Raw genomic sequence first — 24,852 nt, 5'->3', positions numbered from 1 at the left:
CATCACACTTATTTTGTCTGCTCTTTCTTTATCCTCCCTACCTCTATTTATCCACCATGATCCACCCATTAATCTTTCTCTTTTTTCCATAGGTGAAATGTTTACCAATCCTCTTCATTTCCACCAATTTTGCTCTTACGTAAGAACATGAGTGCACAGTGAATCACACGAGTCATCCATCCACCCAAGGGTCCTCCTTCTCACAGTGGCCGGTGCCCAGTGCTACAGAGGGAATGAACACAAAAGAAGAGGGTTAAAGAGAAAATTTCGATATGCAGATGATTGTGGTATGACAACACACACGAGATGTCCAGGGTATTGAGAAAGGGTTCAACAATGACCTCTAAAATATAGAACACTATGTCTGGAAATGGAGACTGCACTCCCGATAAGAATCGAAAACCACGTTGAAAGTGACGTTCTTTGTGAAAAGAGTGAAACATGATTTTACCCCAATGTATCTCAACTGTGCTGCCTGGTTCTTGGACAATTTAGAGAAGGTAGTAAGAGCCTGCGTAGTTCAGAAAGCCAGCTAGATTGTTAGGCTTAATGATTACCATTTATGGTTCAATGTCTAGTTGGCAGCTGATATCACGTGGGTACTTCATTGGTCGGTCCTGGGGCTAATTTGGTTCCTCAGCTTCAGTCATGATCAGGATGTTGGGTTGACTCGCACCCTCAGCAAGTTCACAGAGGACACTAGTGGAGGGAGTAGTTGATACATTGGACGACAGAGAAACCTGTACAAACTGTAGAATTGGGCCAAAAGAAATCTGATGAGTTCAGCAAGGATAAGTGCATAGTCCTACACTTCATACAAAAGAATCCACAGCATTTCTGCAGGGGAGGGACCAATTAGCTAAGTGAGTTATGCAGAAAAGGATATAGAAATTAGAGTGGATGAGAAGTTAGAGATGAGTCAACAGTGTGTCCTGGTAACTGCTGATGAGCCAATCTTCCATGAACTTAGCTAATTCTTCTTTGAACCCTGTTATATTTCTGGCTTTCACAGCATCCTGTAGGAATGACTTTCTCCAAGGTGACTGTGCTTTGAGTGAAGAAAAACATCCTTTTCTTTGTTTTAAATATGCTGCCTATTCATTTCATTGGTGGACCCCGATTCTAGTCTTACGTGAAGGACTGAATACAACTTCCCTTTTCACCTACTGCACATCAACTGTGATGTTGCCGATCTCTCTCATTTCCCCCTCTTACTTGTCTCTTTTCTAAGTTCAACTAAAGTTTTTAAGTTGCAGTGGGGGAGGTTGGAGATTAGGAAAAAACGATTTCCCTTGGAGGGTGGAAAATCACCGGGATGGGTTCCCTAATGGTGGAATCCGTCCTGGCTCAACAAAGCCCTGGCTGGGGTGATTGAATTGGGGTTTGTCTTACTTTGGGCAGGGGGCTGGACTCGATGACTCCTGAGCTTTCTTCCACCCTAGGATTCTATGAGTGTATGACTATTCTTGGTATATTTAATTTTGCAATGAATCTGAGATTCCCCCATTTAATCCTAATTTCAAGATCAAATAAAATGTTGACAACTTAGCCTTTATGTTGGAACCGTATGTTCCCGTGTTAGCATTTTGACAGGCAGAGATAAGTCAAAACTGTCTGATAATATTGGATTGAAATTTAGACAAAGTCAACATGTTCCCGTGCAAATGTCATCAAAGCAGCCCTTTCTGATGGTGGAATTTTCCACTCGTTTTGCTATTAGCTGCAGGGGAGTCATCCGTGGCTTTCAACTCACAGAGATGCGAAAGTCGGGACTTCAACTTGAAAGTGGAATGCATTTTGGTGGGAAAATAATAATAGAAATGGCACGAGAATCTCTAAATTCAGCTCTATTAGAATAATCAGGAGAAAATTAATGTATTTCTAGTCAAATCAAACAAGGCTCACCTCCTCTGTCGCTTTCTCTGTGATTACCAAAATATTTACTCATGGATGGAAGTGGACTATTTAAGAGCTTCTTTGGACTCTCCAGGGAACTGGTTTCTGGTGTATCTCAAAGGACCCATTACGTGAAACTATAACACAACTATTCAATGGATATTCTTCCCGCAATTAAATCATTTCCAAACATGTAATGATTTCGATAAAAATAGAATATAGAGCTTAATGTTTTGTGCCATTGGGATACAGATCCTGTTGGCACCCAGGTACCTAAATCCCCTGGCAGATATCTAAATTCCACCTCTCATCACTAAGCAATGACCTCATGGCTTGGTCCAATTGTAGGACTCCTTTCATAAAATGCCATAGATTTTATACTGTTCCCACCCAATGACAAGAGCAGAATGGTCACAACACACGTCTCTTAACACAACTGAGAACATAATGGTTTCCACCCATGACACCTCCACCAAGGGGAGTTTCTTAAAAACAATGAATTTTCATATTATTTTCAGTGTAACTAAGATGATCTCAATGTCACTCTAATTATTATCGGGTAAGTGTTTTTTAGATAATCGATGTGATTTACAAACGTAAGTGTTGTTTATTAAAGTGATTTAGGCACCCCGAATCATGGCTTTAAAGGTATTTTTGTGCATAACTCCCCTTGACTTCAGAGAATTATAGGAGCTTATGGGCTGGCTCAGGGAGGCTAAACCCAGCCCTGCCTCTTCCACCAAGGCCCCGCCCTTTCTCCAGGCCCCACCCCCACCTTGTCTAGGACCCCAGCTAGTCTGTCAGTTGCCCTGTTATCCATTGCAGGACCCCGTTATGTCTTTTAGTCACAGTGTTGCACTTCGAGATTTTTTTACTATGACCCCCAAATCGTTTTCTGTCCCACCATTTCCGGAGGTAGCCTGTCAATATGGCTGGCATTCTTTGTGTTCAGATGTCTACATTTAAAGTCAGACATCTTGAAAAGCAAATGGTTGGCTTATGCAAGTGTCACCAAGAAAATCAATGTCCTCTTCATTATTTCCAACTCCCTAATTTTTGTGTCATCCGCAAATAAGATCAGCGCTGATTTGATGTTATTGATAAAAAAATATTGACTGGTGTACAGCGGAGAACTTATCCTGTAGGTGGCCGTGCTACACAACCTCCCATTCTGCTATGGGTCCCTGTTTACAGTTAAATTTTGAGGCATAACAATTAGCCAGTTCTTAATGCATTTAATGTCAGCCAACTTACTCGTATAGCATTCTACATTTTTAATAAAAATACTGTGCCGTCTCGATACTATGTTGTGCATAAGGCCACGTGTGAGCTGCTAACTAGAGAAGCGAGGCACAGTTTCGCCAACGTCACTTCTGAGTCCGAATTCGGAAGGCCCGCTCAGTGGATACCTAACTCCACACAAAATGGCCAAGGAAGAGGGCCTCCCACATAACTCTTGGTGCACTGGCTGGGATGACTAGTTGCCATAGTACTCAGTCCTTGTTTTAGTGCTCCTCTATCTCATGAGCGTTGAAGAAAGAGAGAGCCTGAAAGGTCCGGCCTAGAATGAGGCCTAAGGCCTAAACTAAAGTCAGGCCCTGTTGGTGTGAATTAAATTTAGCGGGAGTCAGACAATGAGCAAAAGTTACTTATGGAATCATAAAATCGTAGGGTTTGAAGAGACCTCAGGAGGTCATCGTGTCCAACCCCCAATTAAAAAATTGAAAGACAGGCCCTATTGCCAAGACTGTACAGTGGCCAGCATGAACACGAACCCACCACCCCTTTCCTTAAACATTCAGGCTACATCTACACTGGCATGATTTTCCGGAAATGCTTAAAATGGAACATTTTTCCGTTATAAGTATTTCTGGAAAAAGCGTGTCTACATTGGCAGGATGCTTTTCCGGAAAAGCACTTTTTCCGGAAAAGCGTCTGTGCCAATGTAGACGCGCTTTTCCGCAAAAAAGCCCCGATTGTCATTTTCGCCATCGGGGCTTTTTTGCGGAAAAGAAATCTGTGCTGTCTACACTGGCCTTTTCCGGAACAGTTTTCCGGAAAAGGACTTTTGCCCAAACAGGAGCAGAATAGTTTTTCTGGAAAAGCACTGATGATTTTACATTAGATGGTCAGTGCTTTTCCGGAAATTCAAGGGGCCAGTGTAGACAGCTGGCAAGTTATTCCGGAAAAGTGGCTGATTTTCCGGAATAAGTGGCCAGTGTCGACACAGCCTCACTGTCCAGAATGAGAACTTGGCACAGATACCGCGAGCACTGAAGAGGGAAACATCTTCCAGCTGGCTAGCATAAGGCCATCCCCAAAACAACATAAAATGATGTGGTTTGGCTGAAGGGATGAGTCGGAATGTTTCTTCCGAAATATCGGGAAGGTAACAAGGGGAGGTAACAACCATGCCATGAAACACGTAAGGAGGTACGTAAGTTGTTTATCCCAGATGGTTTGTCTCTATTTACCAATGTTAAGATACTTCGCCCTAATATTCACCTGGCTGAAGGGAGACTGGAAGACCCCGCCCGGCTGCTCACAGAGTTAGTCCATGGTAAAAGACACGCATGTTTCAGCGTATGTGTAAAACTGACCTCTGTCACTCACAGCATGCTTCATTTCTGCTCGACTTGGTGCTGATGAGGCCTCAGTTGGAGGATTGTGTTCCGGGCACCACATTTCAGGAGAGAAGTGGAGAAACTGGAGAAGGTCCAGAGAAGAGCAACAAGAATGGTTTAAGGTCTAGAGAACATGAGCTAGTAGGGAAAGAATTTAGTTTGTGTAGTCTGGAAAAGAGAAGGCTGAGGGGGGACATGGTAATGGCTTTCAAGTATCTGAAGGTATGTCTACACTAGCCACCCTAGTTCGAACTAGGGTGGCTAATGTAGTCATCGAACTTGCAAATGAAGCCCAGGATTTAAATATCCTGGGCTTTATTTGCATGTTCCCAGGCACCGCCATTTTTAAATGCCCCGTAGTTCGAACTCCCTGCCCGCAGCTACTCGTGGCACAGGCTAGGTAGTTCGAATTAAAGCTCCTAATTCGAACTACCTAGCCTGTGCCGTGTGTAGCTGCGGGCAGGGAGTTCGAATTACAGGGCATTTAAAAATGGCGGCGCCTGGGAAAATGCAAATAAAGACCGGGCTATTTAAATCCCGGGCTTCATTTGCAAGTTCGATGACTACATTAGCCACCTTAGTTTGAATGAAGTTGGCTAGTGTAGACATACCCAAAGAGGCTTTTATGAGGGAGAAAAATTGTTCTCCTTGGCCTCTGAGCATAGTACAAGAAGCAATGGGCTTAAATTGCAGCAAGGGAGGTTTAGGTTGGACGTTAGGAAAAACTTCCTAACGGTCAGGGTGGTCAAACACTGGAATAAATTGCCTAGGGAGGTTGTGGAATCTCCATCTCTGGAGATATTCAACAGCAGGTTGGACAGACACCTTTCAGGGATGGTCTAGGCAGTACTTGGTCCTGCCATGAGGGCAGGGGACTAGACTTGATGACTTCTCGAGGTCTCTTCCTGTTCTAGTGTTCTATCATTAACAGCAAACCTGGCCAAGCACACTCACCCCTAGTGATTTTCTTGAAAATCTCAGCTGAGGCCTGCTATATGGGCCACTCCAGCATGGCCCCCAGCCAGAAAACACACCCAGCCAATAACGGAGGACCACAAATAGAAAGGATTTGAACAGGGAGCCCCAACCTCTCTGGGCAGTGTCCTCAACACTGAGATGTTTCAACACGGGTCCCGCTCAATCTCTCCTCTAAAAACTGCTCCATTACTGAGAAATCCTTGCATATATATTGGGCCATAGAGCACGTGAGAATGACTTCAAGTCGCGTGGCTGGGGCATTCCCTTGGACCCAGGACCCCAGTGCTCTGCTTTGATGACTCTAATGTTCATGTAGCATAGCACGAACTCCATTTACCAGGAGAGGCTGAAGGAAGCCCAGAGCAGAATATCCATCAGTTCAGTCGAGACCCTCAACTGAGAAGTAGGAAACCCCTCTACAAATTCCTTCTCCTCCTCAGACAGAAGGAGAACTGAAGTGGGAGATCTTCCACCTCCCAGGAAAATACCTTAGCCCTCAAGCTAAAAATTACATGGCAGCTGCAGCTGCACCGAACTCGTCCTCTGGGGTTCCCAACCCGAGGAGGATACTTTTCTTTAGCCTGAACCTAGAAACTGGACTCCAATTGAGGGGCAGAGTTAAGGGTAAAAACACCTCAATGTGGCCCCTCCCATTAGCTGGATGAGGCAGCTTTCCATACTTCATAGAGAAAGATGCTGTGATTAATTATGATACGTACCCTGGGATCAGAGAATGACAAAAATGAATTCAAGTTGCAGTGGGGAAGGTCTAGGTTGGATATTAGGAAAAGCGATTCCTAAAGGAGGGTGGTGAAGCCCTGGGAGGGAGTAGAATCTCCATCCCTAGAGGTTTTTAAGGCCTGTCTTGAAAAAGCCCTGGCTGGGATGGTTTAGTGGAGGTTGGCCCTACTTTGGGCAGGTAGTTGGAGTCGATAACTCATGAGGTCTCTTCCAACCCCTGTAATTCTATGATTCTATGTATTGACTATAGCATGAGACATAGGGTGCCCTAGGTCCCCCAGCTGAAGCCATGTCCACGGTGGCCCAGTGCGAGGTGACCAGAATGGGACTTCCCGCAGATTGAAGGAGAATAAGCATTTCCAAGTGTCTGTTGCTCACTTATATGCATTGTTCGGCCTGTGCTTATTGATGTGTCACATTGCAGGAGCTGTGCAAGGATTAAATTTGTGCTCCTCTAAGCCAGCCTTGAGGACTGCTGGTGAAAACACTGGGTGTCCTTTATCAGATGGCCTTCAACAGCCAAAACTCCCCTTGCTAGCTAGCCGAGAACTTCGTATGGTATAAATATTATGATCTCAGCTCTCAGCCCCATGGGAACATTGAGAGTGGCATTGGGCCAACTCGCAGACACTCGGTAAGCAGCTAAAGTATAAAATCACTGGGATTCCCACCCCTCTGGGAGTCTCACCAGGGACTTAGACCTTGCAGGGTGCCTTAGGTTCCCCAGCTGAAGCCATGTCCACCGTGGCCTGGTGCGAGGTGACCAGAATGGGACTTTCTGCAGTCTGAAGGGAGTAAGCATTTCCAAGTGTCTGTTGCTCACTTATATGCATTGCTCGGCCTGTGATTATTGATGTGTCACTTTGCAGGAGCTGTGTAATCATTTAGCTGTATTATGCCTGGTAATAGTAGTGACATAGTGAGATTAATAAAAGTAACTATCCCTAATCGATTCTGTCTTGAAGTGCATCCACAACCCTGTTGGGCCCTGCTCTTCTGGCTTAACATTGACCATCAATGCAATCCTCCTCTTAGACCTCAGATGTCCCATGTGCAATCTCATGATTAGGGCCCTACCAAATGCACAGACCATGAAATCTTGTCTCCCCCTCATGATGTCTGGTCTTTTGCCTGCTTTTACTCTATGGGTATGTCTAAACTATGATTTTTTTCTAAAGAGGATATGAAAATTCCATCAGCATTTGCCTATCTTCTTCCAATCTCACTTTCGAAAGAGGATCTTTTGAAAAGTGAAAGTAGTTTTTCAGGAAAAAAAACTTTTTTGAAAAAAACCCCACGTAAACTTCCTTTTTTAAGGAAGAGTGGGGTTTTTTTCAAAAAAGGGTTGTTTTTTCAAAAAAAAAAAAAAGAACGTGTCCACGCTACTTTCACTTTCAAAAGATCCTCATTCAAATTCCTGTGGAATTTGCACATCCTCTTTCAAAAATTGTATGTAGTCTAGACATAGCATATGTGATTCCGATTTCATAGTGGAGAATGTTTCTCAAAAGGGGGGTTCTGGCTCAAAGGAGGGTTGCATCGGGCAGGGGGAGGGGTCCTGGCATTGCCACCCTTACTTCTGCACTGTCTTCAGAGCTGGGGGGCTGCTGGCAAGGGGCACCGCTCTGAAGATGGTGTCCCACCAGAAGCAGAGAGCTCAGGGTGGCCGTATTACACTCTTCCATCCTTTCTTCTCTACCGCTGTCTTCAGAGCTCAGCATTGGGATCCCTACCGCCTCAACACTGAAATTCCAGATTTAAACCATTGAGATCATGAAAATTACAATTTTTAAAACACTATGACCATGAAATTGATTAAAACGTGCCTGAAAAGATATGCTGGTCTAGACTCGGGAAGTTGGCTTAAGGTACACAACTTCAGTTACATAAAATATGGCACCATCTTCACACGGGAGGCCGACAGGAACAAATGCTTTGTTCCCACTGGCCTCCCTTACTCCTCTTGACTTGAGAGAAGTATCATCACTGAAGCCATCTTCAAAGTTCAATTAAGTGGGTCTTAACTAGACCCACTCAATCAAACACCAGAAGATCTATCTCTGGTGTGGCAAGCGGAGACCTGGCTTGAGATGTTGATCACGTAGAACTGATTGACAAATTGGGGGCAAGAGATACTGATGTTCTTTCTGAAGCTTCAGGGGGTAGCAGAGTTAGTCTGTAACAGAAAAACATTAAAAACCAACAAATAATCTGGTAGCACTGTAACAACTAACAAAACATATAGATGGTATCATGAGCTTTCGTGGACACAGCCCACTTCTTCAGATGACTGGAGATACCTGAAATCTTTCTCAGATACCTGAAATTCCTTTCAAAGCATTTTTTTTTAAATAATGAAAAGTGAACTCCACCTACCGAGTTACCAAAAACATTTTCTATGTCCTCTACCAATCAGGCATTTCAACAATTGAGCAGAGAATGTGGGAACAGATTCGTAATTAAAGTATGCGAGATCTGTTCTAAAATGTACCTATATTCGAATTTGAACTGTTGAAACAACGGGAGGAGGGATCTATATAATTTCATTTTTTATTTATTTTTCCCCCATTTTATTTTCTATTAAATTCCAATTATTTTAGGCCAACCAGTGGTTGAAAAAAACTCTTTTATTTTATCGAAATTCAAAATTTTAATGAAAATATTTAATTGAAATAAACATTTCAGAAAAAGCAGACCAGCACTAAGTTTGATGAGATAAATTATTATATAGTCCATCTTGGTCTCCTTGCAAATATAGAGTCTCTTGAAAGCTGAGATATTCCCCAGGGAACAATCCCGTTGGGGAGGAAAGGTCTATTTTTGCGGGTGAAATACCTTCATCCCTGTTTTCCTCAAGGCATCTTTCACCTCCTTGTTCCTGAGGCTATAGATTATGGGGTTCACAATTGGGGTGAACACTGAGTAGAACAAAGAGAGCAACTTGTTCACCTCTGCAGAGAAGCTGGACTTGGGGCGGACGTACATGACGAGGGCCGTCCCGTAGAACAAGGTCACTACGATGAGGTGGGAGGAGCAGGTGGAGAAGGCTCGGCGCCGGCCTTCGGCGGACTGCATTTTCAGGATGGTGGAGATGATACAGATGTAGGATACCATGATCAACAAGAAGGGTATCAGGAGGACGAAGGCAGCTGCTACAATGATTTGGATCTCATTCCAATAGGTGTCCCTACACACCAACTTCAGCAGTGGCTGGATCTCACAGAAGAAGTGGTCAATCACGTGGGAGCCACAAAAGGGAAGCTGAAAGATAAAGGCCGTGTGTCCCAGGGCCACCAGGATGCCACTGATCCACGAGCTTGCAGCCAGTTTGTTGCAAACCTTCTTATCCATGACGGCCGTGTAGCGTAACGGGTTGCAGATGGCGCTGTATCGGTCATAGGCCATCGACCCAAGGAGGAAGCACTCGGTGACAGCAAAGAAGAGAAAGAAATACAGCTGCACAGCACAACTGAAAAAGGAGATGGATTTATCTTCGGCGAGGAAGTTGGCCAGCATCTTCGGCACGGTGACAGAGGTATAGCAGATCTCAAGGAAGGACAAGTTCCTAAGGAAGAAATACATGGGGGTGTGAAGGGCTGGGTCGACATTTATGACGACGATGATGAGGAGGTTGCCCAGCACGGTGATGATGTAAAGGCACAGAAACACCATGAACAGCATGAGATTCAGGTCGGGGTGGTTAGAGAAACCCAATAGGACAAATTTGCCCATGGAAGTGTCATTTGTCATCTCTTCTTCAGCATATTTCATCTTAAGAATTAAAAAGAAAGTTACACATGAGTTTGATATGTTATTCATGTAAAATAATAGTGACATCTTTCAGTCAACCCATGCAATCTATCTATCTAGATAACCCATACATCTTCTCTCTCTCTCTCCCCATCCACCCATCTATCTATCCATCTGTCTATCTTTTACCCAAGACAGACTAATCTTTCTTTTATAAATACAGTAAAACTCCGTTGGTCCGGCATCTGATGGTCTGGCACTCCTGATGGTCCGGCACCATCAGGAACCCGGAAGTGCTCCGCAGCTGGACCATTGGAGCTGCTCTGCCCCCAGCTTCCCTTATTCAGCTGCTGCTAAAACTGACCAGCGGCTGAATCGAGGAAGCCCGAGGCAGAGCAGCTGGGGCGCTGCCGGGTAGATCCCCATGCGCTGCCCCTGGGGGGCTGCGGGACCAACCCGGCAGCACCCCAGGTGCCCTGATTCAGCCGCTGCTGAAATTGACCAGCGGCTGACTCAGGGAAGCCCAGGGCAAAGCAGCTCTGCCTCAGGCTTCCTGGAGTCAGCTCTTGGTCATTTTCAGCAGCGGCTGCCTTGGGAACGCCTGGGGCAGAGCAGCTGGGGTGTTGCCGGGTTGATCCAGTAGCGTCAAGGAGTGGCGCTGCGGGACCAACCCAGCAGCACCCCAGCTGCTCTGCCCCAGGTATCCCCAAGAGCAGCTGGGGTGCTGCCTGGTTGGTCTCGCCGCGCCAAGGGTCAGCGTTACCCCGACCAACCTGGCAGCACTCCAGCTGCTCTGCCCCAGGCGTCTCCGATTCAGCCGCCGCTGGTCAGTTTCATCAGCGGCTGAATCAGGGACGCCTGAGGCAGAGCCGGACTATCAGAAGGGGGGGCTATGAGGGGTCTGGGGTGGCACCCCTCCACCTCAGACCCCTCATAGCCTCCCCTTCCAATAGTCCGGCATATCTGATAATCCGGCACCCCCTGGGTCCCAAAGGTGCCGGATTATCAGAAGTTTACTGTACCTGTTTATTAGACAAGGGGACTGTACTGTATCTATTATATTTGGCATTGAGTAGGTCAGTTGATGCAGTAGCACATGGGAAAACATTAGTTAAGTTTGAGAACTGTGTTTTGTAGAAAAATTGCAATAAGTAATTGTAACATAACTCATAATCAGGGCTCGACAAATAATGCAATCTACTCGCCCGTGGCAAGTAGATTGCAACCCAGAAGAGCTGGCTTCGGGTGATCTGTGCATGCGCAGAATGATCTGCGTACACGCAGATCGCCGGACAGCGCAGCTGGCGAGCAGGGCTCGCCACGGTTTGGCGAGCCCTGCTCATAATATAAACAATTATTTGAGGGGGCTGGAGCATAAGACCCACAAGGAGAGACTGAGGGTATGTCTACACTACAAAGTTAATTCGAACTCAGAGCCGTTAGTTCGAATTAACTTTCATAGGCGCTACACAGGCAAACCGCTAGTTCGAACTTAATTCGAACTAGCGGAGCACTTAATTGGAACGAGGTAAACCTCATTCTACGAGGACTAATGCCTAGTTTGAATTAACTAGTTCGAATTAAGGGCTGTGAAGCTGTCCTCCATAGAATCCTTGAACTGGAAGGGACCTCGAGAGGCTATCGAGTCCAGTCCCCTGCCCTCATGGCAGGACCCAGCTCCGTCTAGACCATCCCTGACAATGATCTATCCAACCTGCTCTGAAATATCTCCAGGGATGGAGATTCCACAACCTCTCTCAGCAATTTATTCCAGTGTTTAACCTCCCTGACAGGTAGGAAGTTTTTCCTAATGTCCAACCTAATGTTAATGGGCCATTTCACCTTGAAGAGTCCCTTAGAATATGAGCTGACTGGCCTGTTTCAGCTTGCATTTTGCTATGGTACTCTCAGTACCTTTCCCAGACCTTTCACCAATCCACCTTGACCCTCAACAAGGGGAGGTAGGTATGAAAAAATGATCAACATTTTTCTGGGATGTATTAACAGGAGTGTCCTAAGTCAGATCCAGGAGGTAATAGTCACTGCGCGTTCAGTACTGGTGAGGTATCAATTGCAGTAGTGTGCCAATTTCTGGGTACCCGACTTTAAGAAAGACGTGGGCAAACTGGAGAGAGTCTAAAGTACAATCATAAAAAAATTCTAAAAGGCGTAGAACACCTGCCTTCGGTAGAAACGTTTAAAAAAAGGAGGCATGTTTAGTCTTTAGTAAGGTAGACTGAGGGAGGACCGGATAAATGTCTAATAAATGTCTTCGGATTGATAAGGGCTGTTACAAGGGGAATGGTGACCAAGGGTGCATCTATACTGCACCGTAACTCAAAAGAAGATACACAACTTGAGCTATGCAAATTGGGTGGCGCCTTTCGGTGCTATTTCGAAATAGCTTATTTCGTCATTGGGTGCTATCTCCACAGTGACAAATTTCGAAATGACGTGCTACTCCGAAATGGTCCCTGACTCCTCATGGAATGAGGTTGATAGGGATGTAGGAATAATGGGCTTGCTGTGAAGAAGGCAGGAGAGCTATTTCGGGTTACTCCGGCATCCCGAAATAGCATTGCCAGGTAGACGTAGCCTAACTGTCCACGGACGGTAGAACAAAGACGTAATCTGCAAGCCAGGGAGATTTCGGTACATTATTGGGGGAAAACTCTTTGAGGACGTAACATCTCAGGAATCAGCAAGTAGGGGAGGTGGTGGAATCCCCCTCATCAGAGCTTTTTAAGAAGACGTTAGACAAGTTTTCTCAGGGAGCATCTAGGCAACCATAGTCCTACTTCAGGGGGTTGGGTTTGATGACCTCTTGAGATCCCTTCTCATCCTACTATGTACATGAACACTTAGGCTACGTCTACACTGGCCTGAATTTTCGGAAATAGCTCTGGTGAGCAACCGAGCTATCAATCCAGGAGGTCAGGTGTTGGATTTTTTTTCCCCATAGCTCTTAGCCTGAGCACTTGCCTGAGCCACCGAGGACACACTGGCCTTTTTAGGCACCTGTTTTGGGAAAGCTACCAAGAACACATACATGCAAACTAGAAATCACATCTCCTAGCTGAAATGTGGACACATCCTCAGGCTACAGCAAGTCATAGTGCAAAACTACCCTGCTTGAGAATCATGAAATCTTAGGGCTGGAAGAGACCTTAGGAATCATCAAGTCCAGCCCCCTGCCCAAAGCAGGACCAATCCCAACTCGCTCATCCCAGCCAGGGCTTGGTCAAGCCGGGACTTCAACACCTCTAGGGATGGAGATTCCATCCTCTACCTAGGTAACCCATCCCCCCCCCCCCCCCCGCACCCACCTAGTGAAATAGTTTTTCCAAATCTCCAACCTAGACCTCCCCCACTGCAACGTGAGACCGTTCCTCCTCGTTCTGCAACTGTCCCCACTGAGAACAGACCCTCTCCATCCTCCTTAGAACCCCTCTTCAGGAAGTTGAAGGCTGCTCTCAAATCCCCCTTCACTCTTCTCCTCTGCAGACTAAAACAAGCCCAAATCCCTCGACCTCGCCTTGCTTTGCAACAACTATTTACTTTAGAAGTTTCAGAGGGGGTAGCCAAGTGAGTCTGTAACACAAAAAACTTAAAAAACAACAAATCGTTGAGTAGCACCTTAAAGACTAACAACATATGTAGATGGATTCATGCGCTTTCGTGGGAAAAACCTACTCCAGTCATCTGAAGGAGTGAGTTTTACCCACGAAAACTCATGATCCCATCTACATGTTTTGTGAGTCTTTAAGGTGCTACTAGACAATTTGGGGGGGTGTCATTTATTTTATGAAGTTGATTGTATTTTTAAAACATTTTGTTAGTCACCTCGACTATTTTCACTGGAGAGGTGGGGTAAAAATAGTTTAAATAAAATAACATGAACTAAATAACTATCCACGTCAAACACGCCTGTCCAACACTAAAATCTCCTTAATGCTGTTTGACCCACCCTGGTTTGAAACAGGATTAGATGACCCCTGAAAGACTTGGGTTTGTTTAGTTTAGAAAAGAGAAGACTGGGGGGACATGATAGCCGTTTTCAGGTATCTAAAAGGGTGTCATAAGGTGGAGGGAGAAAACTTGTTCATCTTGGCCTCTGAGGATAGAACAAGAAGCAATGGGCTTAAACTGCTGCAAGGGAGGTTTAGGTTGGACATTAGGAAAAACTTCCTACCTGTCAGGGTGGTCAAACACTGGAATAAATTGCCCAGGGAGGTTGTGGAATCTCCATCTCTGGAGATATTTAAGAGTAGGTTGGAGAGATGTCTATCAGGGATGGTCTAGATGGTGCTTGGTCCTGCCATGAGGGCAGGGGACTGGACTTGATGACCTCTCGAGGTCCCTTCCAGTCCTAGTATTCTATGATTCTATGATCCCATACTACAGAATCTTTCATGTGTGGTCCCTGGGACCATCCAGGAACGACAGCCTAGCACTAGGTAGAGATACCCCTCAGGGTGCTGTGAACTGTGCGTTTGTATTGAGAAGCTTCCCCTGCGATAGAGTAAGCTTTCCCCACGTTGAAACAGGGCCCGTTTCAGTGCAAGAGGAGAAAGGGAGAATCCGTCTAGATTGATCCGTCAGACCGATCCAAAGGAATTGGGCAGGGCTGTACTCAAATAAAGAAATCTCACCTACCTCGGCAACCCACATCAGTCCGGTCTCTCTGCTTGCGAAAGAATTTGATCGTGGACTGAACTGGAGTATTTAAGACTGTCTTTCGACGCCCTGGGGAACTGGTCTTGGAGGCGTCTCAGCCACACCTTCCGAGAATACATAACATAACTGTTAAGGGACAGAAATCTCCCCCCACCCGCCCATCCGTCCCTTGAAACATCTGTCGGTTTCAGTAGGAGGAAACTTGGGATTTAACTTGGTTTTGTGTCCATGGCCAAATGCCAGCCCTTCAACCCAATGGTGCCAAATCCACAGATGTAGGAAATCAACTTAGTTCCACAGACGTCAATAAGACATGTCCCTTTTTAGTTGGTAAGAACATAAGAACGGACAGACGGGGTCAGCCCAAAGGTCCATCCAGCCCAATGTCCTGTCCGCCGATAGCGGCCAAGGCCAGATGCCCCAGAGGGAGTGAACAGAACGGAATTGTCACGTGATCCCTTCTCTGTCATCCATTTCCGGACAAACAGAGGCTAAGGGCACCATCCCTACCCATCCTGGCTGATAGCCATGGATGGACCTAACCGCCATGAATTTTTCTAGTTCTTTCTCCAAGCCTGTTCAAGTCCCGCTTTTCCCGACCTCCTCTGGCAAGGAGTTCCGCAGGTTGACTGTGCACTGCATGAAGACAAACTTCCTTTTGCTTGTTTCAAACCTATTCATTTCATTTGGTGGGCCTTGTTCAAATTGACATATTGTCACCGGGGCTTATCCACAAGTGGGGAGAATCGTTTCTTTTATTGGAGTGAGTAGGCCAAATGAAAGCCAATGGTGTGGGATTATTTAGGTCACCTGATGATCCGATGGGACAGCTCTAGACCCTAATGCAACATGGCTTTATTCCTGTTTTATGCTGCCAGAAGTCCATTGACGTCAAGAAATGGTGTCGTACTCCTTAATAAGGCCCAATGTTGCTTTTTCCCCCCCCTTTCACTGATTTCCTTAATGATTGTCAGACCTCTATAAACCATACCAATCCTTCCACCCTTATCCACTCACGCCTAATGTCTTCACTGCAGCGCCTATGGTGTGTTGCTATGTTGGCATAACTCAACGGGTGTCGCACCCTTGTGGTGGTGGAATTTACCATGCCAGGAGGTGTTTGTTGTTGCCGGAGGAGGACTAGCTCCCCCAATGGTGTGTCTTACATTGTAGGAGGCCCTGTTCTCTCACCTCCAGAGGAGCCCCCAGCTTCCCCTTGTCTTTTCTTGGTTGCAGGGTGACACTTGAACCATTGACGTTAGCTCAGAAGGCAGATATTGTATCTACTGGGCCATTGGAAGAGCCCCCCAAACTGCCTACAATCCAGGACCTCCTTATCCATCTTATGTCCCAAGGGTACCATGCCCACATTGGTTGGGGGTCAGGCTCAAACCGTCAGCCTCTGGCTTCCTAGGCCTGGGTCTACCTTCGAGCTCTGTCAGGAGACACATCAGACCCATTAATTGTGGTCCTTGGTGCCAGATGGAGGGGGTAACCCCACAGCCCACCATGCCCCATGCCAGGGAGGGAGGGGCAGGATTCACGCACGGAGCTCGGGGATGGGAGTTGGGGGGTCGGAGGTGAGGGGCTACCCGTGGGTGCAGGCTCAGCATGCACAGGAGTTCCTCAGCCATGGGGGAGGGGCTGCTGGCTGAGGTAAGGCAGACCCCACTGCCATGCCCCCCCCCCAGGGAGCACCACAGCATTGTCCCCGTGAGCCCCCCAAACCTGCCACTCTCCTGCCCTGCTGCACTGGCCCGAGCCTCCAGTCATCCCTGCCCTGACTCCTGCACCCCCACCCCCTGCCCCGACATGCACCTCACAGCCCTGAGTCCCCCTAAGTCCCTGCCTTGGTCCCCCCCCCACACCAACCTCCTGCCTTGAGTCTCCCACACCTCCCAGCCCCTGCCCTCACCCTCCACCCCCTCCTCTGAGACCTTTACCCCACCCCTGCCTTGCGCCCCCCCACACCTCCAAGACCTCTGCCTTGACCCCCACACCCTGCCTTGAGGCCCCCCCCCACACCTCCCAGGCCCCGCTCCTCCTCACACCCGCAGCCGTGAGCCCCATAACGCCTGCCCCTGCTCCTCCAACCCCGCTGCTTGCCCTGAGTCCCCCCCAACCGCTACCCTGACTCCTCCAATCCACACCCCCTACCCACAGCGCCCCCTGCCTTGAACTCCTCACCCCTGCTCTGTCTCATGCACCCCTGCACCTCACAGCCCTCCCCCCTCTACCAGCCCCCTATCCAGAGTCCTCCCTCCTCTCCCCTGACTCCTGCACCCTCCACCCCCTCTGTCAGGAGCTCCCCAACCCTACCCTGACTCGTCTACCCCAAACCCTGCCCTGACCACCCCCAACATCCAACCCCCTACCCTGAGCCCCCATCCCTGTCCTGACTCCTGCATCCTCCACCCTTCCTGCCCAATGCCCCCATCACCCCACAGCCCTCCGCCCTCACTCCTGACCCCTTAGTCCTCCGCCTTTTTCCCTGACTCCTTCACCCCCTAGCCGCAGCTCTGAGCCCCCCCCCCATGCCTCCCATCCCCCATCCTGAATCCTGCACCCCCACCACTGGCTTGAGCCCCACCGTTTAAATAAAGCATTTCTGTTTTCCAAGAAAAAAAATCAGCACCCAGGCCACACCTGGTCCATTCATTCAACGAACGCAACCCAGTGAATCGGCTCCGTCCTGAGATCTTTAACTAGTTCATGTTCTTAGATTTGCTATATCCCCATTAATATCATGAAATCAACCCTTGTGAGTGTTGACAGGTGTCCCGTTTTCAACCAAACACCCGGCCAAAAAGGGTCCCTCCCCAGCCCTGACATGAAAACGAGGGAGGGAGGGAAACGGCATGAACAGGGCGGGGCCTCAGAGAAGGGGTGGGGCAAGAGCGTTCGGTTTTCCTCGGTCGGAATGTTGGCCGCCTCCGAGATCACGGAAATTCTGGCCTATGTCTGCTCTCCTTGAGGGGCCTGTCTACATGAGGAAACGATTTCGAAATAACCCCATTCAACATCATAACTCCCCAAATAATAAAATCAATAGGGCACCTCCACACTATAGGGGGAGCCTTGCAGTGGGTCCGAGGCGGGCTCTGTTATTGTGGGCGCGCAAAATCAGACTCAGCACCCTAGGAAGCCCTAGGGAGTCGTCAGTTTGAATGACACTCGGGAGTCGTTATTTCGAAATAGCGGCGGTGCTGGAGCTGGTGAGCACCTAAATCCCTTAGGCCCCATTGATAATCCCAGCTGAAGCCTGGAGCACGCAGGAACACACCCCATTTGGAAGCACCCCAGTTATCAACCCGGCCAACAAGTCATCAGCTCCCAGCTTACAGAGCACGCCGACAAACACCCACTAATTTCTGGGCTTACTCATTACATGTGCTCTTCTCCTGTGTCAGTAGGACCCCTCCCCCTGTGGGCAGCTGTGGGGGAAAGGGGTTGCCAGGGCTGGGAAGGAGGTGTGGGCGGAGCAGCAGAACTGTCTCTAGCTGCACACTTTGTGGCGGCCATTTTGTCCTTCAACCTATGAGGGCCACTCACCTCTGTCTAGTGAGTCGGGGCTGGGTGCTGTGTTTGGGGGGGCATCCCAGGGATGGGGCAGAGGGCAGCTGGACCACCACTCATTCTGGGGCAGGTTGCCCATGGAAAGGGGTTGGGGTGGCCGGAGCCCCTAGACAGCACGTTGGCTTCACAAGGCTCCATGACGTTTGTCTCAATTTGGCACCCCAAATTTCAGGGGGCCCTATATGGCTGAGGGTGTTGCCTCTTGGCAGAGTTGGCCCTGAGGTCATATCTGTCTGGTGCTCCCGACCCATGCTTCTCTTTCCAGAAGTGGTGTATCGCACTGATTTTCCACGGTGGAGAAGACATCTTCCAGTCCTACTGTTGACCCATAGGCCTTCCTTCCAGCTCCCTGCACACTAGGATGTCCCATAGGGGTGTTGCCCTCATGTATAGATTTACGGGTAGGCCTTTTTTGGACCACCTTCCCCCTCGCAGGCCTTGTTGGATAGCCAGGTGGCTTTTCCCAGGATGCACTTGGAGAGAGTTGCGGTACACGGTTGCGGTTGTGAATGGATGGGCCACAGAACCGGTGATGGAGAACATGCGGTGGACAGAAATTCCTAGCAGGAGAGACACTCCCAGATGTCCATGTGCTCCTGCCTTACTGGCATGCAAGGCTGTTTAATTAGAGTTAATTGGGAGGCTGACTTAGCCTGGCCTTGTCCAAGAGGTCTAAGGGAATTAGGCCCCTAACCTTGTCGTAAACAGAGGCTGAATTTCCTTAACCAATTGGAAAATCCCAGCCTCTTTCCTTTTTTCTCTCATGTTGACAACTTTATAAGTGATCTCAAACTGGGTCACTCTATAACGGGCTGGATAACTGTTCTCAGACTGTCGTTATTAATGGTTCACAGTCATGCTGGAAGGGCATAACAAATGGAGTTCCGCAGGGGTCTGTTTCGGGACCGGTTCTGTTTAATACCTTCACCAATGATTTAGATATTGGCATATTCAGTTTGCAGATGATCCCAAGCTGGGAGGGGCTGCAGGTGCTTTGGGGGATGGGGTCAAAGTTCAAAATGATCTGGACAAACTGGAGAAATGGTAGATAAGTTGAAGTTGAATAAGGACAAATGCAAAGTGCTCCACTCAGGAAGGACCAATCAGTTTCACACAGACAGGGCAGCCACTATCTAGCAAGGAGGCCTGCAGAAAGGGATCTAGGAATCAGAGTGGACCACAAACTAAATATGAGTCAACAGTGGGACGCTGTAGCAAAAAAAGCCAACATGATTCTGGGCTGCATGAACAGGAGTGCTTGAGCAAGACACGAGAAGTCATTCTTCCGCTCTACTCTGCACTGAATAGGCCTCAGTTCATAGAATCATAGAATCATAGAATAATAGGACTGGAAGGGACCTCGAGAGGTCATCGAGTCCAGCCTCCCGCCCTCAAGGCAGGACCAAGCTCCGTCTACACCATCCCTGACAGATGTCTATCTAACCTGTTCTTAAATATCTCCAGAGAGGGAGATTCCACCACCTCCCTTGGCAATTTATTCCAATATTTGACCACCCTGACAGTTAGGAATTTTTTCCTAATGTCCAATCTAAACCTCCCCTGCTGCACTTTAAGCCCATTACTCCTTGTCCTGTCCTCAGAAACCAAGAGGAACAAATTTTCTCCTTCCTCCTTGTGACACCCTTTTAGATATTTGAAAACCGCTCTCATGTCCCCCCTTAATCTTCTTTTTTCCAAACTAAACAAGCCCAGTTCATGAAGCCTGGCTTCATAGGTCATGTTCTCTAGACCTTTAATCATTCTTGTCGCTCTTCTCTGCACCCTTTCCAATTTCTCCACATCTTTCTTGAAATGTGGCGCCCAGAACTGGACACAGTACTCCAGCTGAGGCCTAACTAGTGCAGAGTAGAGCAGCAGAATGACGTCACGAGTTTTGCTTACAACACACCTGTTGATACAACCTAGAATCATATTTGCTTTTTTTGCAACAGCATCACACTGTTGGAGGTTTGTGTCCAGTTCTGGGCACTACATTACAGGAAAGAGGGGGAGAAATTGGAGACGGTCCAGAGAAGAGCAAGAAAAATGATTCAAGGCCTAGTAAACACGAGCTGTGAGGGAAGACTGAAAGAATTGGGCTTCTTTAGTTTGGAAAAGAAAAGACCGAGAAGACATGATAGTGGTTTCCAGGTATCTAAAAGGGTAACATGGAGGGTGGGGGGAAATTGTTCTCCTTGGCCTCTGGGGATAGGACAAGAAGCAATGGGCTTAAACTTCAGCAAGGGAGGTTTAGGTTGGACATTAGGAAAAACTTCCTGCCAGGGTGGTGAAACACTCGAATAAATTGCCCAGAGAGGTTGTGGAATCTCCATCCCTGGAGATATTTAAGAGCAGATTGATCAGACACCTGTCAGGGGTGGTCTAGACAGTACTTGGTCCTGCCGTGAGGGCAAGGGACTGGACTTGATGACCCTCAAGGTCCCTTTCTAGTCTACAATTCATGATTCTATGCTCCAACTTGTCCCGTGTCCTATCTCTCACGATTTATAAGTGAACCACCCCATTCTACTACTGCTAGATTCTGGTCATCAAAAGTTCAACACCACCCCAAGAATGGGGTCGCACCCCTAGCCATCTTGGGCACCCGCCTGTCCTCCAAAATTCCACCGTTCCATTGCGAATGACTCTGAGACCTCACAGTTCAGCTCACACGAGGCAGGCCTGGCTCTGCAGCAGGGCTGCTATGCCCCAGTCAAACGATAATTAGCAATCCCCTGAGCCTCGGAGCCTCAAAGATAATGACTCTGCCATCGGTTTTCTCACTGGCATTGAAGCCCTCGGAAAAAAGGGAATTCTTATCTGCCCAGTGAAGGTGCCTCTAATCTACCATCCCCTTGGTATCCAACCAGGGCAACTCCCTGATCTAGTGTGGACTTTTATTAGACTTGTGTCCTTGCTCTGCCATTGGTATCTGTAAAATTCAGCTCTGCCGATCAGCGGGAAGGAGTTTCATTTTAATGGCTCCCCCCGGGCATTATTAAAAAGTCTTCGCCGACGGAGTTTCAACTTTAAACAGGTCGCCGAGGGGGTTGTTAGCATTCAGCGGGCGTCGTGCAAGGAAGCGCTACCCACATCCACAACGGTGCACCTGGCACGGATTTGTCCCCCGGCATTAAGCGCCTAGCAACAGGTGACGTTTATGGACTTTGGGAGAGTAGTTATGTTTAAAAAAAAACCCCAAAGTGGATGAAACTCAAAGTTACTTTGGAGAAGCGTAATGCACCAAATTCTCTGGACAAGGCCCCTAGCAGGGTAGGCATGACTCCAGGGAGGATAATGGAGCTCTGGTCATTTTCACCACTGGAGGGTCCTGTCCTATTAAGTATAGTAGAATTGATAATTGATGGATGATTTCGTTCTCGCTAGAGGGATATCCCCCAGCGCACCTCCTTGCTGAACTCGGACTTGCAGGTGGTGGAGCTGTCTTGGGAGACAGCTCATCCATCTTCAGTAGCGTCAAACCAGCTACTAACTGTGGACCGTCCCTGCTGCCAAGGGCAGCAGGCGGAATCCAGGCAGCGCGAAGCAAACATCAGGGGGACGAAAGGAAAAGCCATAGTCCAAGGGAAACAGGCTGCGGGGCGGGGGGTTCCCACTTACGGCTCACTTTTTGACATCTGGACAAGCTGTGGTGCTGATAGTCCTCCCCTTCCACATCCTGGAGGAGAGTTATCCAGGTCAATAGTCCCTTTGAAATCAAGGCAGTGAGTGATGAGACTGATTGTTACCAGTTTAACATAATATAAGAACATCAGAACGGCCACACGGGTTTAGACCAAAGCCCAGAGGGATGAACAAAACAGAGAATCCTCACGTAATCTGTCTCCTGTCATCCATTTTCAGCCTCTGACAAACAGAGGTTAAGGACACTGTTCCTACCCATCCTGGCTAATAAGTATCTAGCTCTTTTTTGACCCCGTTAAAGTCCTGGCCTTTGCCACATCCTCCGGCAAGGAGTTCCACAGGTTGACTGTGTGCTGCAGGAAGAAAAACATCCTTTTGTGTGTTTTAAACTGGCTGCCTCTTCGTTTCATTTGGGGTGCCTCTCCCCAGCAAAGTTATCTCAGAATAGCGGCTGGTCTTCCAAAATAACGATGTGTTATTCACAGCCATTCCGTTATTTGAAAATCATTTCGAACTAACGGACAACTTTTTTCAACTTCGGTAAACCTCATTCTACAAAGAATAAGGCTCTTCCAAAATCGCTATTTCAGAATAGGAGCCGTGTTTCGGAATAGGAGCCGTGAACAGGGCAACCGCTGTTATTTTGAAATAAGGTATTTCGGAAGATATCTTCCAGAGTAGCTTATTCCGAAATAAATGTGCAGTATAGATGTAGCCTTGGTGATCCACAGTTCTTACGTGATGGGAAAAAGTTGGTAACTTTCCCTTATTCGCTTTCTCCATCCCTGTCATGATTTTATAGACCTCTGTCATGTTCCCGCTTAGTTTTCAAAACTGAAATGTCCCCGTCTTTTTAATCTCTCTTCATATGGGATCTGCTCTAAACTCACCCTTTTGGGAACTTTTTCCAGTGCCGAGAGATCTTTTGTGAGATGAAGCGGCCACTTCTGTATGCAGGTTTAAAACACCGAGTGAGCAAAGCATAACACGCTCTGGCCTCTATTCAGCACTGCTGCCGTGAGCAAATCAACAGCCCAGTTCAGCCAGTTCCTCATGGTGTGATTAGTCCCAGTGGTGTCAACAGAATCGGTGATGGAGTAAAGGTTCAACGTCTACGTGATGAAGTGAGAACCCGCCTCCCGTTTTGGGTGGTCAGAAGGATTTGTGGGAGTCATGTCGTTTTTGTGGGCCGCTTATATCCGACTTCTGCTTGCTGGTTGAGGCTTGTGAAGGGAAGCTGATTTCACGCTCTGCTTCCTCTTCCTTGTGGAGGCCATCTTGGTGGAGTACTGTTCCTTCACAGTGGAGTGGCGCTTAACTTGATGCCCTCCTGACGTCTCTTCCAACCCTAGAAGTCTACGGCTACATCTAGATCAGTGTTTCTTAACCTTTTTAAGACAGAGGAACACCCAATTAATACTTTTTTTTATGAGGCACACCAAGGATTTTTTGTTAAAAATAAAAGGCCGGGGAAAAGTTATTGAGAAAAAAAATAGGGTCGGGGAGAAAGTTATTGAGCCAAAAAAAAAAAAAAGAAGGTTGCCTGCCCCTTTAAGGGCGGCCATTTTGAACTCTTTTGTTCACTGTAGCATATGGCACACCGGTGTGCTACGGAACATATTTTAAGAAATGCTGGTCTAGACTGCATCAGTATCCTGGAAAAGCAATGCCACGTGCAAAGAACGCATCCGCTTTTCCGAAATTTGTTTTGAAAAAGGGGATACGCTGTTTCATCATTCCTGCATACCTCATTCTATGAGAACCAAGGAATGTGTCGAAAGAGCACTTTTCCCCAGTATGCGGCACCATGAAGACGCACCAAATTTTGGAAAAAGCTCTTTCGACTGTAAATCGGCCAAAGATACACCAAGTGCACACTACATTTCTTTTTCCAATGTAACAGTGCAGCGTAGACCTAGCCAATGAAGTTTGTTTCATAAAGGGTGGCATGCCACCGAGTTAGACCATTCCCCTGAATTCGGAAGACTTCCAGTCTTGACTCTGCTGGAGATGCCATTTCTGACCATGTGTAGGGGAGCCTAGACGGCCTTCCCATGACCAGAACAACAGGACCTGCAGTGCTAGGCCTCGTCCCTGCCTTGTGCAAAGTATGGATCTGTAACACACCATGCTAGGACTGATTCAAACCTAGGTACTCACGTATGGACGCATGCAGGCCAGGCCAGAAACGGTGGAGAGCATCAGGAGTTCTTGCACAATTATGCATAACTTGTACAGGACAGTGAGACCAGGCCAAAAAGAGCAGAAACAACCGGGTACTAGGAGAGGTAGATACACTCGAGGGAGAGGTAGATATGTTCAAGGACAAGGATACGGTCCAGAGTGACTTAGACAAATTGGAGGGCACAAGGGTGACTCTGGCCCCGGGCATGCAGCAGACAGGCGGTGGCGGCCCTGCTCCCAGGCATGCGGCACATGGGCTGTTCCGGCCCCAGCACACAGCGTATGGGTAGCCCCACCCCTAGGCACGCACCACAAGAGTGGCATCAGCGTTGGTCCCGGGAGTGCGGCGCATGGGTGGCACCATTACCGGGCAGGCACCGTATGGGTGGCCCCGCCCCCGGGTGCCTGGCACATACGTAGCCCCGCCCCTGAGCACCCGGCAGCCCCAAAAGATTGGGGTCCACTGGTCTAGACAGTATTTGGTCCTACCATGAGGGCAGGGGACTGGACTCGATGACCTCTCAAGGTCCTTCCAGTCCTAGTATTCTATGATTCTAGGATTCTAGGACATCCCATATTTTGATGAGAGAAAAACGCAAGAGACAGCCAGAAAAACTATTAATAAAGCACCTTTGCAATATTTTGGCACAGCAAAATATATCCTAGATATTGGCATACTAGGTATCTTACCTAAACGGTAGTTGATTGGTAGCTATGACTAGAACGACCAAGTCTCGCTTTGTTATCAATTGGGTTTAGGAAGAACAATCAATGGGAGGGA

The 24,852-nt window shown here is 47.8% G+C and overlaps 1 protein-coding gene across 1 annotated transcript; it reads right to left on the bottom strand.

Moving 5' to 3' along the window:
• Window positions 1-9,053: 9,053 nt before the first annotated feature.
• Window positions 9,054-10,010, bottom strand: LOC102456971 (olfactory receptor 10C1-like). Its single transcript, XM_006128284.4, has one exon. The coding sequence runs from the start codon at window positions 10,008-10,010 to the stop codon at window positions 9,054-9,056; it is 957 nt and encodes a 318-aa protein (XP_006128346.4).
• Window positions 10,011-24,852: the final 14,842 nt, after the last annotated feature.

This window comes from Pelodiscus sinensis, chromosome 30 (assembly GCF_052426305.1).
Source record: "Pelodiscus sinensis isolate ZL-2025 chromosome 30, ASM5242630v1, whole genome shotgun sequence".
NCBI lineage: Eukaryota > Metazoa > Chordata > Testudines > Trionychidae > Pelodiscus > Pelodiscus sinensis.
Note: the sequence above shows the minus strand (reverse complement) of the source record. Positions and strands in the feature narration are given on the sequence as shown.

Bases quoted from the DNA above. Each gene is read 5' to 3' on its own strand.
- LOC102456971 (XM_006128284.4), bottom strand. From the start codon at position 10,010: ATGAAATATGCTGAAGAAGAGATGACAAATGACACTTCCATGGGCAAA.